The sequence below is a fragment of the Meriones unguiculatus genome, chromosome 20 (assembly GCF_030254825.1).
Source record: "Meriones unguiculatus strain TT.TT164.6M chromosome 20, Bangor_MerUng_6.1, whole genome shotgun sequence".
NCBI classification, from domain to species: domain Eukaryota; kingdom Metazoa; phylum Chordata; class Mammalia; order Rodentia; family Muridae; genus Meriones; species Meriones unguiculatus.
Genome location: NC_083367.1, coordinates 23,076,779 through 23,094,071, shown reverse-complemented (window position 1 = coordinate 23,094,071; position 17,293 = coordinate 23,076,779). Strand labels below are relative to the sequence as shown.

General features: G+C 45.4%; 1 protein-coding gene across 1 annotated transcript in view; it reads right to left on the bottom strand.

Moving 5' to 3' along the window:
• The window catches only part of Sgk1 (serum/glucocorticoid regulated kinase 1), a 118,662-nt gene that overhangs the window by 67,820 nt on the left and 33,549 nt on the right, over positions 1 to 17,293 (bottom strand). The window contains exon 2 of the mRNA XM_021640308.2: positions 7,503 to 7,715. Coding sequence (XP_021495983.1) covers positions 7,503 to 7,715 — 213 coding nt within the window. The remainder of the gene's footprint in view (positions 1 to 7,502; positions 7,716 to 17,293) is intronic.

The window sequence follows — 17,293 nt, the reverse complement described above, 5'->3', positions numbered from 1 at the left end:
GTTAATAAATAGTCCATCCATAAGGGAAGTCAGGAGAGGAATCTGGAGAAGAAACCATGGAGGAAGTCTGCATACTGACTTGTCTCCTGGCTTAAGGAGGCAAGGGAGGCAGGTGGGGGGAGTGGGGGTGTCTCTGTGTAGGATTTAATAGGATTAACTTTGAGGAGGTCTATAGCAACCTTATGAAGACTACCTTGACTGGGTGCCTTCCCCACAAGCTCCCTTCTCTGACTCCTTCTTACCATCACCTTTTCTATTTACCTCCATCCTTTCTCTCAATAATTCCAATTCAAATAGATTTCAAAACTCTTTCTGATGTTTCTGACCTATGTTTGAGATTGTTCTTTTAATAATTGTTTTGATTCTAGATTCGTAGACAGGCCCCTTGTTAATCTGCATACTGGTTCATTTCATCCAGAATACTGTCCAGCAGGCTGCTTGGGCCCTGTGACATCCTCCAGACACATGAGAGCAGATACCAGACACCTGGACCATGCATCTGACCGTTTGCTGTAGACGAGAACCCAGCCTAATCCCACACTGTTTAGAATTCAGACTGCGTGGAAGCCGCTCTCTCTTGGGTCTCTTCTTCTTCCCATTCCAGTAAAATCACTCCTCTGTTCCTTTTTAATATATAAACAAAATCTGGAAATGTAGGAGTGTAGCGCTAGAATCCAGCTGTTGATCAGGCCGGAACACCGGCGGCACACTCTCCCATCCCACATATACTGACAGATGCTGGAACTCGTTCTCTGTGAATCTCTTGCAAACAGAGTTCCAGGTGGCAGGGTTTCTCACCTGGGAAAGCGATTTTACATCAAAGAGGAAACTGGCGGTCACATATCCTGCTCCCGGCTCCCTGCTCCCACCGGCCTGGGAATCAGAGAGGCCAGCTAGAGCCTGTGCTGAGAAACTGCTCTCAGGCAACCACTTTGAAGAGACTCCCCACCCCCATCTCTGCCACTCCGCTCTTCAGAGCCTCTACCATGCTGTCTGTCCCTAGAGCCGGCCCCTGAACCCTCCTCAGACCCCCCCACCAACAGTCTTGTCTGCCTCTCTATCTGTGGCCTTAATAACTCCTAATATACTCTTTACCTGACCCCACCACCACCAATGAACCAAACCCAAACAAAATAATCTATCAACTCGTTTTTCTAATTTTATATATACCCCAGGACATGTCAGGATGTTCACCCTCCCCCTCCTACCACCGCCCCCTTTGTTTTGAGACAGTCTCATGTGTCTTAGGCTAGATTCAAACTTGCTATATAGCTGACGAGAATGACCTTAATAAGCTTGAAGTCCTAATCCTTCTGCACCCCGCCCCACCCCCAAGTGCTGGAATGTGGTTTACACCACCGTGCTCTGTTCACCTTCTGCATGGAGTCTATAGCAGGGAGGAGCCATAACTAATTTCCCATGGGTTCACAATTCTGCTAGCCATTTATATTTTCATCCTCCCCTCCCCCCATTTTCACTATTGTATCTGACACCACTATCACAGGAACAAATAGTTAGGGCTAATACAGACACCTGACATGCTACATCAGAATGTGGCCATTTTAAACAGAGGAACACTGCCACAAGCCTTTTCCACTAACAATGGTTATTTTAGTTTTCTTCTAATAATATTTTTACCAACACAATGTTATCATTGAACTTTTAATAGTCTTGATGGGGGGAGGGTGCAGCTCAGTGATAGAGCGCATGCCTAGCAAGCCCAACATTGTCGGTTCAATCCCCAATACTGCCAAAGATTATTTTTAAAGAAAGAAATGGGAGGATTTGATGCATATTCCTTGGTGGTATTATAACGGCTTAAAATAGCTCTGAGTTTCCTGCACTTCCGATCCTCTCAGAGCTGATAGGAAGTACGATTGTGAATTGCAGGTGGGTGAATTGGCTGGAGGTGGTGGTTAGCCCCCATACTGTTCCCAGTTTCTAATTTTATCAAATTGCATGATTTGTTTTTGGAGGAATTTGATGATGTAATTTTTGGCCTGATTTTTGTAACTGTTCCATGAAGGGCTCAAATATTTTTATTATTATTTTTTTCATATATGCAAACATCTACATAAATCACAGTTAATTGTTTGCTTCTGTGTTTATTTTGAAACAGTTATTGCACTGTAATGCAGGACGACTTTGAACTAATGATCCTGTCACCTCCCAGGCAGTAGGATTACAGGCCTGCACAACTACCACCCAGCTTTGTTCTGGTGACATCCTCTCTACATTTTTCAGTAGTTACTTTTCTTTTTTTAGTCTTGGGTATTGAACCCAAGGCCTCACACATGCTAGGCACTACCACTGAGCTGCACTCCCGGACATCTCTTGAAGTCGATGTCCCCTGTATAACCTGACTTTGCCAGGCGTTTGTATGTTTGGTTGGTTTTCATTTTTATCAGTTTTTCTTCTATATGTTTTCCAATGTTTTATGTCCCTAGTAAACAGCTTTCATCAATATGAACTATCCTCATTTGATTCTTCCAGCTTTTTGGTTTTATATTGTTTTTCACTTGCCACTGCCACCATTAAGCTCCCTTTCCTGTATTACAGACTTTGCCTGGACTATCTCTGTTCCCTCCCCTCTGACTTCCTGGTCCCACTGAATATGCAAACATGCACCTTCCTCCATTTTGGTATTTCACTGCTGCCATCATGATGAACTATGCTTTCCTAGCTGCCTGCTGATGGTTACGCATTTCAACCAACCTCTTACACCGCGGCGCTGCTTGTTTCAGAACAGAGTTACAACAGAAAGGAGTGTTTTCTGTCTTCTAGGGAAGGAGGGAGCAGTGACATTGCCCATTTAGGCTGCAGTCATGATTCAGTCCTCTGCTTTCTGCAGGGTTCCTTCCCCACCCCTCCAAAGTACTCTGTCCTCCGGCTCCAGAGAGGATGCTATGGGCGCTGCAGGTGCCTTGGGAGACATGGTACAAGCAGAGCTGGTGAATGTATTTAGTAGTGTACCTTCATGGAAAAAAACACCTGGATGCCAGTTGTGGTGGCCTATGCCATTAAAGCCTGGTTTGGAGAGGCAGGGGCAGGTGAATCTGTGAGTCTGAAGGCAGCCTGTTGTACATAGTGAGTTTCAGGACAACCAGGGCTACATAGAGGGGCCCTGTCTCAAAACACACACACACACACACACACACACACACACACACACACTCACGTTTGCACACAAGCATGTGCACACTTATGGTGTCGCCACCAACAAAACCCACTTGGCTTTCTACCTCTTCGAGGCTGATGCTGTGGCCAGCGTTCATCAATTAGTGAGTAACAGCTTATCATCTTTCCCTGCCTCATCCGAGGAAAGATCTATTTAATTTCCAAACAGTCCCCTTTACACATTGGTTCCAGCTACATCACAGCATTGTTATTCTTGGGTGATTTACTGGTAACAGGAAACTCCAGTCTCTTCCATGAGAAAACACATGTAAAGGCCACCAAGTTGCACAGCATGAGTCGGTCGTAGTGACGGGACACAAAAGGCAGTGTTTGGAATGTAGGCTTTTTTTTTTTTTCAAGTCAGGGGGAAAAAATCACTATTCATAAAGGAATTTAAAACTATTTTTGCATTCTTATTTTATTTAAAACATTCTCACCTCTTCCCCCATGTTTTTTAAAAACACATCAAAGGGAGTTTATTTTCATTTGCAGGTGATTAAATTCCCACTGTAGGATCCGAGACTTTAAAGGGCTTAGCTTAGACTTCTCACATGATGTTTGCAAGGCTGTCATTAGCCCAAGTTGATCTACTGACCTACGCCAGAACACGCATAGGGATATAGGTCTCTAAAAGCATGTGCAGATAGATTTACAGTTACATCTACAGGGAAACCCTGTCTCGAAAAAACAGGAAAAAAATTACATTTACAAAAGATTAAAAAAAAAAATCCTATCCCAGCGGCAGTAGGCAGAGGTAAGCAGATCTGTGAGTTCCAGGCCAGCTTCAGAAAGAAGCTGAAAGGTAAGCCTGCACTGTTTTAATTTTTACAGGTGAGTATTAAGCAGGTAAATTAATGATTCACTTAAAATAGCCCACACAGAAGATCTGAGAATGACTTACTGACTGTCCTTGAGCAGCACCGTCGCCATGGCAATTCTCCAGCTTCCTACCTGAGGTAAGATGGCTCGTCAGGTAAAGGTGATGATCACCTTTGGTCCCTAGAACCCACAGGGTAGAAGGAAAGAACCAACAACCAAGTTGCCCTCTGAATCTGACCTCCACATACACTTGCTGGAATGTGTGCGCATGTGTGGACATACACACAGGTGCACATACAATGCCTGAATTAAAAAAAGTAACAAATTTTTTTTCAAAGGACAGAGTTGCCTTTTCAAGGAACTATTTCACTTTTTATCTCTAAAGGGATACAAACTATAACTATTGTGTCTTAATTTTTAAAAGTATCTTTCTGACTGAGAACCAGGTGGTGAATGTACTGTAAATTAGAGACTGGTGTACCATTAGTTCCGAGCAGAGTAAAGGCATGACAAGGCTGCCTTAAATTCCTTCCAGTCCTTTGTTTATTGTTGCCTCTTGTGAGTCCATGGATAGGTTAATCTAGCTCTCAGTGATGTGGCTAGATAACAGGTTCTGAAGAAGATACTTAGAGGAGGCCTTTGTGGTCTCTGTAGGGCGTGCAGAGCCCCCTCTTTAGACTCTGATGAATTGCTAAGCTGTTTCCAATTCCAGGAACCTGCAGATTCTGGCCAGTGGACTAGCTGAGAGTCTGTCAATGGAAGACTGTCGGAACAACAGCCAGGCCTGTTGTTTCCTATGTCATCCAGTGACCGCTTTCTCTACGGGCAGAATTGCCTGAGCATGCCACAGACTGTGATGGTGAAACCCAAAACATTCAGTATCAGAAAAAAAGGAAAAAAAAATCTGCTAAGCTCTGTACTTACCATCTACTTACTGCCTTTTGTGGCCAAGCGGGATCTGAGCCGGGTTCTGATTCCCAGGATTAGTCGGCTGGTAAGTCAGCTAAAACAGCACCAACAGCAGGCAGACTGTGGGGTGTTTCCTATGTGCGTCTGGCCCCTTCTCGAAAGTGGCCGGTTTTTCCACTAAGAAAAACATTACTTGATGTCCCCAGGTCAAAAACTGAGAGTCCAGGTTTTCAATCTTTCAATATCTAGAACAAGCCCTTTATCTCTGGAAAATGCTTATCATCTTCAAAAGAGGGTGCCAGCAACTGCTGCAGGAAGCATCTGGTGGTGCGCTGGCTTGGGGGATCTGTAGTTGCACTTTAAAATAATGTTAGGTTTTCTAGACTGTGTTTAGTTATTGTTACCATTTATTTATTTATTTTAATTTTTTCCCAAACAGGGCTTCTCTTTCTGTAGGCCTGGCTGTCCTGGAAGTCACTCTATAGATCAGGCTGGCCTCCACTTGCCTCTGCCTCCCAGAGCTTATGATCATTATAAACTGCGTGTGAAAAAACACAGTTTACTCTGCAGGGCAGTGGTGCCTCACAACTTTAATTCCAGCCCTTAGGAGGCAGATCTGTGAGGTCAAGGGCAGCCTGATCTAGAGTTCCAGGACAGACAGTGCTATATAAAGGAAATCCTGCCTCAAAAGCAAACAGAAAAAGAAAGATGCCTGTAATCCCAGCACTCAGGGAGTCAGTGTCCGGTGACTCTCTGTGAGTTCGAGGCCAGCCTGGTCTACAAAGTGAGTCTAGGACAGCCAGTAATACACAGAGAAACTCTTTCTAGAAAAATCAACAAAACAAAAAACAAAACCAAAAAACCAAAAAGAAAGAAAAAAAGATATTAAAAGTAACACATATTCTTTTCTTTCTTTTTTCTGTTTTAGTTTTGGCTGTTCTGGACTCACTCTGTAGATCATGCTGGCCTTGAACTCACAGAGATACATCTGCCTCTGCCTCCCAAGGGCTGGAATAAAAGCCATGCACTGCCAGCACCTGGCTATAAATTTTATTTAAGTTTTACAAAAAAAAAAAAAAATGAGACTAATTAAATTACAAGTTAGAAATATAACCTCACCTTAATCCTCAGACCTTAAGTAAAACTCCTTAATTTTTAAAATTTTAGAAGATGTGTGAGGTTTGTTACCTGGTTTTCCTTAAAATAATAAAAAATTTAAAAACCAAAAAACATCTGGGCAGATCTCTGTGATTTTGAGTCCAGCCTTGTTTACAGTGTGAGATCCAGGACAGCCAAGGCTACACAGCGAAACCCTGCCTCAGAACAAACAAACAACCCCTGAATCTTTTAGAGTAGCAGGGAAAAGTTGTGAACGGGTCAGATTGTGTTGAACTAAATATTGTCAGTAGCATCAAGTGCATCGATGATGATGAGAACCAGGTTTGTGCATCATTTAAAACTCGATCTTCTGTATGAGCAAACACTGACCGCATTCCTAGGTGACCGGTCACTGATGGACCAGTAGTCCACAGAAGCTAACACAATGTTCCAGAAGGTTCAACTCCCTCGCACTCCGGGAAAGGCAAACCCATGAGACGGTACAAAGATCAGTGGCTTCCAGGCCTGGGAGGATTAAGTGGTCTATGGGGGATTTTTTACTACAGTAATGATACTTACTGCACAGGACGGCACATGGCTGCCTGGACATCACTGCACAATTGCCAAAGCACCAAGAATGAACTAAAGTCGGTATGGGGGCACATGGATCTGAGCCCAACACTTGGAACGCTGAGGAAGGAGGATGGAGAAATTTAAGGCCAGCCTAAGATATGTAATGAGTCCCTGTCTCAAACCAACAACCATGGCGACAGATTAGCCCCACTGTAAACTACAATGCTGAGTGATACTGTATCTGGTGGGGGATATTGATCCCGGAGGAAACTATGCATTGGCAGGGAGATGTAAATTATACAAAATCTTTGTCCATTCTGCACAATACTCCTACAGTCCCAAACTGATATTAAAATGTTGATTTTTTTTTTTTCAAATCAGAAAACCTAGCAAGAGGAGGGAGAGGCAGCTTTGTGGGTTAAGGCCCGTTCATCCAAGACCAATGACCTGAGTCCTCAGGACCCACATAGCAGAGGAGAGAAGGAAACTTCAGTAAGTTGCCCTGGGACTTCCACATGTGTGTGAAGGTACATTCACACACACACATACACACATACACGCACACATGTAATAAATGTAATTTTTGAAGCAGAAACACAATAGGTGTGTGGTTCAGGCCTTCAGTACTATCCTTGAGGCAGAGGGAGGAACACTGTAAATTTGAGGCCAAGTTCCAGACAAGACCAGCATTACATATTGAGAAGCTAATTCAAGAAAAAAAGGAAGAAAGGAGGAAGAGAAGAAAGAAGAAGGAAATAAAGGAAAAGAACTCTCTAACAAAACCTACCATTCAATTTCCTCCTTACAAGTGTTATGAATATATGGGTTTTTTGTTTCTGTTTTTAAAGTTGGCACCTCTGGCACAAATGTAAGAAAGTTTCCAATCCTTCCAGAAGAACGAGCCCTAAGCGAAATAAAGAACTTACTTCACACCCAGGTTGGATTTCCCAGGTACAGGGTTCTTCCGGAGGGAGCATCCCCCTTTGGAAAGCGTGGTCACCCAGGCATGACTGACACAGAGCAGACTCAAAGTCTGGCTCCCCGTGAGGAAGGTGCACCCCAGAAGGGCCAGTGTACTTCAAGTTGGGGCTCTGATGCTTGTCCACACTGACCATGGGGCTCTTGATCCATCTTCGTACCTGAGAGCAAAAGGAGAGAAGAGAGATGCTTTGGATATGGGTGTCATTTAGAGGGTGCTCGTGGGAATATGGTGAGGCAGAGACCGATACAAGGCTCCAAAGTTAGGAGTTTGTACTGTTTGTGCAGAAAATCTGAGTTCAGATCCCTGCTCCCACACAGAGCAGTTCACAACTGCCTGTACCTCCAGATCCAGGGATCCTCAGGCCTCCCCCAGCACCTCGATAACATACCCATGCTCTGCGCCCACCACACACACAACACTAAGAAATAAAAATAAATCTTTAACACCTTAAAGTTTCCGGGCGTGATTGTGCACACCTTTAATTCCAGCACTCAGGGAAGAAGACAAGAATAAGTATATATGTCACTATTGTAAAACCTTTTTGTTTTTATTGTTGGTCATGGTGGCACAAGTCTTTAATCCCAGCACTCATGGGAGGCAGAGGCTGGGTAGGAGGGTTCCTGTGAGTTTAAGAAGAGTCTGATCTACAAAGTTCAGGACAGCCAAGGCTACACAGAGAAACTTTCTTTCTTTCTTTCTTTCTTCCTTCCTTCCTTCCTTCCTTCCTTCCTTCCTTCCTTCCTTCCTTCCTTCCTTTCCTTCCTTCCTTCCTTCCTTCCTTCCTTCCTTCCTTCCTTCCTTCCTTTCTTTCTTCTTCTTCTTCTTCTTTCAGTGAAGTTGCAGTCAGGAATGGTGGCATATACCTCTAATTCCAGAACCCAGGTAGCACAGTTTAGAGACTGCTGTGAGTTCAAGGCTCTGCTTGTCTGTCCAGTTGAGTTCTAAGCCAGACAAGACTGGAATGAGAGCTTGGCTTTAAAAAAGGACAGAAAAAGAATTGTAGCCAGGCTTGCTACTTGAGAAACTGAGTCAGGAAGAAGAAAAGTTCAAAGCCAGCTTGAGCTACTGCAGATTCCCAGTCTGCTTCTTGAGGTGTTGGGAAACAAACCCGTGACCTTTCACACAGTAGTGCTCCGTCACTGAGCGATATCCCGTGCCCCTGTATTCTTTCCAATATCCGTTCAAAGAATCTTCTTTTGGAGTCTAAGTAGGGTATGGGTGCCTATAATCTCAGTACTTGGGAGGTAGAGGCAGGAAGAGCAAGAGTTTAACGGGGTCAACTTTGGCTGCATAAGATCATGTTTCAAAAGTGTGTGTGTGTGTTGTAAAACCATAAAAATAGATCAGTATTCTTGTGAACTTCTTAGGATGATGTTTGAAAGGTGGGTTGTTCCATCAGTATTCTTCGTACTGCCAGGATACTATAAGCGAGTCAGCAGGTGTGTTCAAGGGCACTCATCCTGGACTGGGAAGGTGGCTCAGTGGATAGTGCGCATGTTTTGAAGCCGTGAGGACTTTGACAGCCCAGATCCCATGTGTAGCTAGGTGGAGAGTATGTGTCTTGATCCCAGGGATTCCAATAATGCAAGAAGTCCACACAGGAGACGCCCCAGATGCTGTAAGCACCAGGCAGCCCCAAACAACAGAAAGAACCTGAGGCCAGCAAGGTGGAAGGAGAGGATCTGGGGCCGAAGATATCCCCTAACAGGGGTGCTTTGTCACGCACGTGCCCACGTTCACCCAGCACACTCACACAGGGGTGCCCACACAGGCGAACCCACACAGGCACACACAGAGAGAAATAAAAAAGTTTAATGAAAGTGCCCGAGTGCTTACCCACCTCGTAAGGCTTGGTCCCCAACATCATAAAGGAAAAAGTTTTGTCTGCTCCACGAGTGGCAAGCAACCTACGTTAACCTAAGATTCTGAGCTGGAATTTCTCTTCTTGATGCTGGTCTCAGATTTGTTCATGTTTGGAGTGTGAGGCAGTGGTGGGGGCTGGATTGAATCTGTGGCCCCCTGAATGCCGAGCAAATGCTCCACCGCCTAGCTACATCTCAGCCTTCCAAATGTGTTTCTGATCAACCTAGACATAACCAAGTTTTATTTCAGATGGAAAGTATTTTTTATTATTATTCTTATTCAGAGAGTTCTGAGCTTGAAGCTGGTAATGGTTCTTGCTTTATTTCCAAACTTGAATTTAAAATTAATCTTTTTACTCTGGCTTTCTTTCCATCTCTTTTGCCAAGTCGATTTAGCTTCGGAGTGACTAGGAACAGGATGTGAACAGGTCCGTCTTCCATTTTATTCACAAGCTGCAGGGCCTGGCTGAGATTATTCTTGGTATCTGAAAGTGTGACTCTACCTTGCCTCTGTGGACAGTGATTTATAACTGGAGGTGCACACTTATTTATTAGAGGGACGTGATATTTCTCTTCTAAAATGAGTGAACTTAGGTACATAGGGCAGAAAGTGAAGCAGGGCAATGTGAGTGGGCTCTTCGAGCCTTGAAGACCCCTGTCTCCATCATCCTAAGGAAAGCAACGGGCAGTAAAGGCGGACTTGTGGCTAACAGATGTCACGTGAGCAGGCGCATCCCCAGGTCTGCATTTCAGGGGAAAGCCAGGCAGCAAATGCAAACTTCAGATGGAAAATCACAGCTCTCCAGGAAAGTGAACCGAAGCAATGGCTTTTGGAGATTTATCTGGACAGTGGGCGTGGAGGTGTTCATCCTTCATTTCCCGGGCCTAGATGCTTTGAATCGATTGCTCGTCTTTTTATGATGCATATGGAAATCTTCGATTTGCTCATGTGCCAAGCGTGGATGTGTCTGGTGTTTTAAATCAGTCGGATGGGGGCACGGTGAGGCTAGGTGGGGGAGTTAACTTCTCAGAAAGGCCCAGGGTGCCAAGACACTCCTGACAAACCAGCCCGTTCTGACCCTTAGACGATGGTCGCCTCGCACAGAGAGTGTAGCTAGGGAAGGAAGTAATCTATTTCTTCAGAAGTATCACGGAAAGGCATCAGGAAAGCGACAGAGCAGGACATTTTCTAACAGGGATGGAGGTGGTTGTGCGTCCCTTCCCCTTCCCCGTTACTTGCTGACAGTTTTCACTAGCTCTGTAGCTTCACACGTGGTTTTTATGGGGCCTTAATTAAGGACAGGGTTTATGGTATTTACTTGGGTGGCGGAAATCCCTGGAGAGTGGCTGGGGTGTGAGAAGTGGGCACGCGCGGAGACTCCTGGGCAAGGTGCCCCCTAGAACTGCTGAGAGAGCATCCCTCCAGCCCTCAGAGGATGGAAGCTGCAGCCCGCCCCTGGTGCTCCTTCAGGAGTTGAATTGCTGGGTTAGAGGGGACTGTGAGCGGCCTTGGGAGCCCTCGGAGACCAGTCACAATGTCTCTGAGCTGGAGGCAGCTGCCTGAGTGAGTATCATGAATGCCTGGAATCAGAAGCAGCTCGGGCTCCAGGGCCACCTGGGCCCAGTTTTATTCAGGGCGCCACAACCTTGTGAAGAGCATTGTAAACAGACTTAGGGGAGACACCCTCCCCATCTCAAACAAAGCCAGAGTTCTCTCACTGGGGGGCTTAGAGGAGTCTTATTTCCAAATTGAACCAGGCTTGGGAAGCAGCTATCTTGGAGCCTGGAGTTAAAGAGTAAGACCATGCTTCTAATTACATGTTCTGAGCAATGCCTAGGTAAAACACTAAACGAAATTTTTTACTAAATCTAGGCTGCCTTGGTTTTATTAATTTATTCGAAAAAAAAAAAAGCTCTTCAGAAAACATAATCCTGTTGACTAGAGGGTTGCCAGATATGATTCAGGGATTGGCCAGATTTTAGGGATTTTCCACTTGTGGTTCCTTTTCCTATTATGTAATAGTAAACAGATATTACTCTTAATATAAAATGGCTTAGTTGATAATGATATCAACTGATGTGGAAAAATGATAGCTCACCGGCACTTCTGTGTGAACCAGCTGGCAGAGCCTCTGTCTCCTGGCTCTCTTTGTTTTGGGAGAGAGAGCTGCCTTATTCTCAAAAGCCATGGGGACCAGAGGTGAGGCACACTTTCATCCTGGAAAACCCACTGTTTATATAATGCCATAGTAACTTTCAGTTCTCCCAGGTTGGATAGTGCCTGAGTCCCCAGCACTTGGGAGGTTAAGGCAGGGGGATTACAAGGCGTAGAAGGCCACCCTAGGCTGCTATAGTGAGTGCCAGACTCCAACAAGAAGAAAAGAAAGAAAGAAAAGAAAAAAACATTAAAAAACAAAGTCTTTTAATCCTGACATAAGGCAGTTTTCCAATGAAAATGTTCAGAAAATTATTAAAAGACGCACTGTCTCCTCCAAATAGCTATGCCTTGCTGACTGGGTACCTGATGGCAGATGGGGTACAATAGATATGGGGTTCCTCACATATCCATGGCCAGGGCCCTTCCATGGTCTCCCAGACACTGACAATACAGTCACATGACCTTGATCTTTTTACCTCAGAACACCACTGATCATACAACTCTTTCTTTCTGAACATCTGCATTGCTTATTGCTTATACAAATATCACATGATTTAATTTTCTTAAAACTTCTTCTGTGTCTGTGGACTGTAAGGATAAGATTAACTGTTTAGACCCGTTTAAGGAATAAGCAATAGTAGTTACTCTGTTGTTTTTTTAAGAAAATTATATCTGTTTATGAATATCCACAGGCTTTGCTAAGATCCCCTACAAAGGTAAGAAATATGCTATATTTAGTTACTTCCCTTATATAGCCATACCTGCCCTGAACCAGCACCCTGACAATGCTGAGCCATCTCTGGAATTCCCCAGCTTTCCATGCCTTTGGGATTTCCCAGTCCTTTCCATGCATCCTGTTCTGGATTCCCAAGGTCTAACTTTGTATTTCTCCAGGCCTGGTTTGGGGCATGGAGGGGGAGGGACCCTCAGGAAGGGAACTGCAGGGGTGAGACGGGTATCTCTCTGCGCCCTCTGTGCTGTAGCTCACGAGAGGCACCGCTCTCAGCATCACCCAGGGTGTGAGACAGCACATTCTTAGCCTGAACTCCAGGCTCAGTAACTTAACGGTCCCTTTTCTACTCCACCAAAATATCACCACCAATCAATGGCAGGCAGAACTCAGGGATTCACTTAAAGGAGTGTTTGGGAATGGAGATAAAGATTTTGGTCCTTTTTGGTTTTTTATTTCTTAAAATTGTAGCACCGATCCTTTGTTTTGAATTAGCCTGTCTTGGACAGAGATATGAAGGTGAGGAAGAGGAAGTGAAGGGTGAGAGGAAGGAGGAAAAGAAGGGAAAGAACAGAAAATTCTTTTGACTACTATCTGTAAGAGTTACTGTGCACTATTTGCTTTGGGGGTTAGAAAGCAAATAGAGACTCAAGAAGAAAGAAACAATCTGGGCAACAACCTGGGGTTCTTGTCTCCAGGAATCCACAAGTTTTCAACACTTCCTCCCCTATCACCTCCAAGAAATTCCTTTCCCAGCAGATTTAGCTTCTTTCCCCTTTAGGCTCTCAACTCTTAACATATTAAACATGTTCATCTTGCACTATCTGCACTATCTCTAAAAGTGAGTAAACTGAAAGCAGGTCAGTTATACCCACAGACTCTGCCTCGTCCCAGCTTCCCTGTGCCCCCCCCACACACACCACTTTTTCTCTCTTTAGCCAAGATTCATGGAAAAACCATCTTCATTTCCTTAGCTCACACTCTCTCATGCCAGTGCTGGGGTTACAAACATGTGTTGGCACGCTTGGCTTCCTGCAGAGCTAGGGATCTAGGCATACATGTACCAACTTTACATCATCTCTGACCCTCATTGCAATGTATTCATTAAGTGACATCAATGAATTACTTAGTATTTGCTGGGGACTGAAGAGCCTCATCCTATGAAACAAGATGTCAATAGATCCATTACCAAATTTAATGGACCCCTCTCTGTGTTATGTCTCAGCTTCCAGTGGATTCACTTTACAGAAACATGTCTCAAGCTCAGAGTAATATTAACATTGAATGTACTTCAAGCACTCCAGAGCTCAGAGGTGTTGCTGCCGCCATGTTGTTACTCCCTTTGTGATTATGGAAGAGTTGTTGCTTCAGCAGTCCATCGAGCATCATCAGAGAGGATCTGAAGAAGTTGGGCCCAGGAAAGGGCCCAAACTGTGAGCTAGAAATACCCTGCCAGCTGTACTGGTCAGTTCTTTAATGATAGTACTTGGGAGGCTCAGGCATACTGATTATGAGTTCTGGGGCCAGCCAGATATACATAGCAAGTTCTAGGCCAGCCTGAGCTTCACAGTGAGGCCCTATCCCCCAAAATCAAAAGCTATCAGCAGCAAAGCCCAAAAGACACAAAGCTTCAAGTATCCAAGTTTCAACTGAATGTACATTGACTTTGACTGCAGTAAGCTGCCAAGTCTAGCCATCCTGAGTCAGCACAGTCTATCCTCTGTGCTATGTTGAGGTTTCAGTGGAGTTGGATGGGTGCGGTGCCTCATGCTTATGAGCCCAGCTCTTGGGAAATAGAGGCAAAGTTTGGCACCAGCCTGGAATACGAAGCAAAGCTCTATCACACACACACACACACACACACACACACACACATGCATGGACATGGACATGGACATGAACACATACACATGCAGATCAAATCAACCCAAACCAAAGATACAAAAACAAAAGACAAAGCTCAGAGTATCTAATTTTGTACTAAAAGCACATTGCTTTTGTACCATGGTAAATTCGAAAATCCATAGTCTACACCATTTTAAAAATGGGCCGTCTTTCTCTTGCAGCATTTGAAGAGTTCAACAGAACTCAGCTCGTATCATTTATTTGTTATCCCAGCGCTTCAGAAGCTGAAGCAGGAGGCCCAGGAGATCAAAACTGTCTTTGCTACACAGTGAGCTTCAGGCCAGCCTGGGATACATGGGTGCTTGTAACAGAAACACACAACAAAATAAACAGCAACTTTTTGTAAGGGGAGGGAGCCATTTCAGCAAGAGCTGGTCGTGCTGCTGCTATGAGAGGTGCAGAAGGAAACGTGTTGCCCTTTAAGAGAGGCTGCTGGCCTGTGTTTCAGATGGGATTGACAAGAGCCAGTGTTTCCTTATGCAGCAAACACTGAACAAGTCAACTCAGAAGAAACTCTTGGTCTGAAAAGCCCAAAGCCAGAACGTGGAACTCAGAGCCTAGAACTCAGTCCCCACCTTTATAAGACTAAGAAACTTAATTTCACTCATCTCAGGGGATTGTATTAAATGAGACAAGCATGGCAGGCCGGCACTTTTCTCTGATGGTCACAGTATATGGTTGATGTTCACTATTCTGACTGTAGCTTTATCTCGTGGGAGTTTTAGATGGAGAGAAATGATAGCAGGTATCAAACCCCAGCTGGGAGAAATCAGGGAAGGCCTCTTGAAGGACGTGGTGATTAAACTAAATCTTTGAGGTCAAGTAAAACAAAGTGAAAAGAGAATGGGAAGGCATTTCCAGTTCAGGGGTCAGCAGAGGCAGCCATCTATATGGGGTATTGGAAAGACAAGTCCCGGAAATGAAAGTCAAAACAAATGAATCCTGTTTTGCTCATTTTTTAAAAATCTTTTTGCTACATTTATTTTGCATATGTGTGTGGATGTGCTCCTGTCATGTGTGTTATTTGTGAGGTCAAGGGGTTGGTTGTCTCCTAGCTTTTGGGTCCTGAGGCTTGAACTCATGTTGTCAGCCTTGGCCAGAGGGAAAGCGCCTTTCCCTGCCCAGCAGAGGAACTAAAGATAGAAACAAGGAGTGAGTCATGAGGCAGCGAGGTGCCTGCGAAGTGCTGCAGCAGAACAGGGTTATTAGATAACGATGGATGTGGTGCAGGCTTTGGGGGATGTGAGCAGCTGAGTCAGAAAAGAGATGAGGTCCAAGCAAGAGGCGTGGGATGGAAGCGGGTCATCAAAGCTGTCCCTGGTTCCTCAAGTCTCAGCGCTCTCCCATCCGGGTTTCACTATCGATCCATCCTGTCTTTCCAAAGCTTCCGTGAAATGGTGGCTCTAACTTGTTCTGCTAGAACTGCAGCCTCTGTCTTGATGCAAGATGCCACCTGCCACTAGCTGGCGAGGACAGCGTCAGCATTCAGTGTGTTTCATTTTGTTTCAAATCTGTGCTTGTGTGCACATGCATGGCACGCTGGGCACGTAGAGGCCCAAAGACAGCATCACCTGTTGGTCTTCTCTGCCTTATTTGGGACAGGGTCTCTGGATCGCTACTGCCTGCACAAGACTGGCTGGCCTGTGAGTTTCTGAGGAGGTGAGTCCCCACTCTCTGCCTCCCACCTCCCGGCTGACTTGCTGGGATTTCAGGTGTGCACGCCTGACTGTGCTCCTGTGCTCCGCTTTCAGTGCATGCTGAGAACCCAAACTTGGGTCCTCAGGATTGTGTGGCCACCAACCATTTTGCCCGCTGAGCCATCTGCTCAGCCTCTCATACCTGTTTTGTAGGGAATGATGCCCTATAAGAAAGTCCAGGCAGCTGTGACGGAAACAGTCGCTGCCCACCCTGCCAAGCAACATTTTTCTTTCGTTTTCAGTGCGACACGTGTTGGCATTCCGTGTCCAAGCCAGTCTTTGAAGATGCCGATTGCAGTCAGCTGACGGGGTCTCATGTCACACGGATGGAAATGCTCGTGTCAGTGGGAAAACCTGGATGTGATGGTCTGGGATACCAAGTCTGCTAGCTTCTCGACTCCCCATGCCCTCCTGATCTCGGATCTTCAGTTTGAATCCTCTCCCCAGCCCCCTGTCTACCTGGGAACACTGCTCAGTCACACGCTTAGGACAGTTGCCCAGTCTCCAGCCTCTCATCAGCACTAGATGCAGTTGCAGTTTATTTGTTGGGATGAAGAAACAGCCTTCCTCGTGCGTTGCTTGTCTGTCTCCCCCCTGAGTGGGTGAACTCCGTGGGATGGCCACGCTGCTGCATCTCTCTGTTGGGACACTTACAAAGCTCCTTCTCCATGTGAACTCCCAGGCCTGCTTCCTGTCTGCCCTCATGTTCAGTCACTCACAGGAAAGAGCCACCTTCTGACCAGAGCTTAACTATGCTTCTGAGGGGGTTGGGAGGATAAAGGCATGCTCTACCCAGGAAGGGCTGACCTTGTGTGTGTGCGTGTGAGGAGACAGAGGCAGTGAGGGTTGAGTTGGCAATGAGGCTTGAGCACTGTAATTCTGAGCTACTACCTCAGCTGGTTTTGTTCTGGGCTCTGGGGGAATTAGAAAGGGGCCCTGCCAAGACCTCGGAACAAGCATTGTCTAAATACAGGGTTTCTGAATTCTCTTTAGGCACCTCCAAACCTGGACTTTCCAAGGGAGCTTTAAAAAAAAAATCAGGTACATTTGGGTTGAGGTGTAGCTCAGTTGGTAGAGGGCTTGCCTGGCATGCAAAATACCCCAGGGTAGATCCCTGGCACCACATAAACCAGCCATGGTGGTAAATCCCTGTCCTGGGACTTGAGGGGTAGAGACAGGATGACCAGAAGTTCAAGGCTAGCCTCAGCCTTCAAGACTGGAGTGAGATCTTGTCTCAAAATAACAGTGAAGCATTGAGCACACACCTTTTATTCCAGCCTATGGAAGGCGGATCTTTGAATTCAAGGCTAGCCTGGTCTACAGAACAAGTTTCAGGATCTCCAGAGCTATACAGAGAAACCCTGTCAGAAACTCAAACAACAC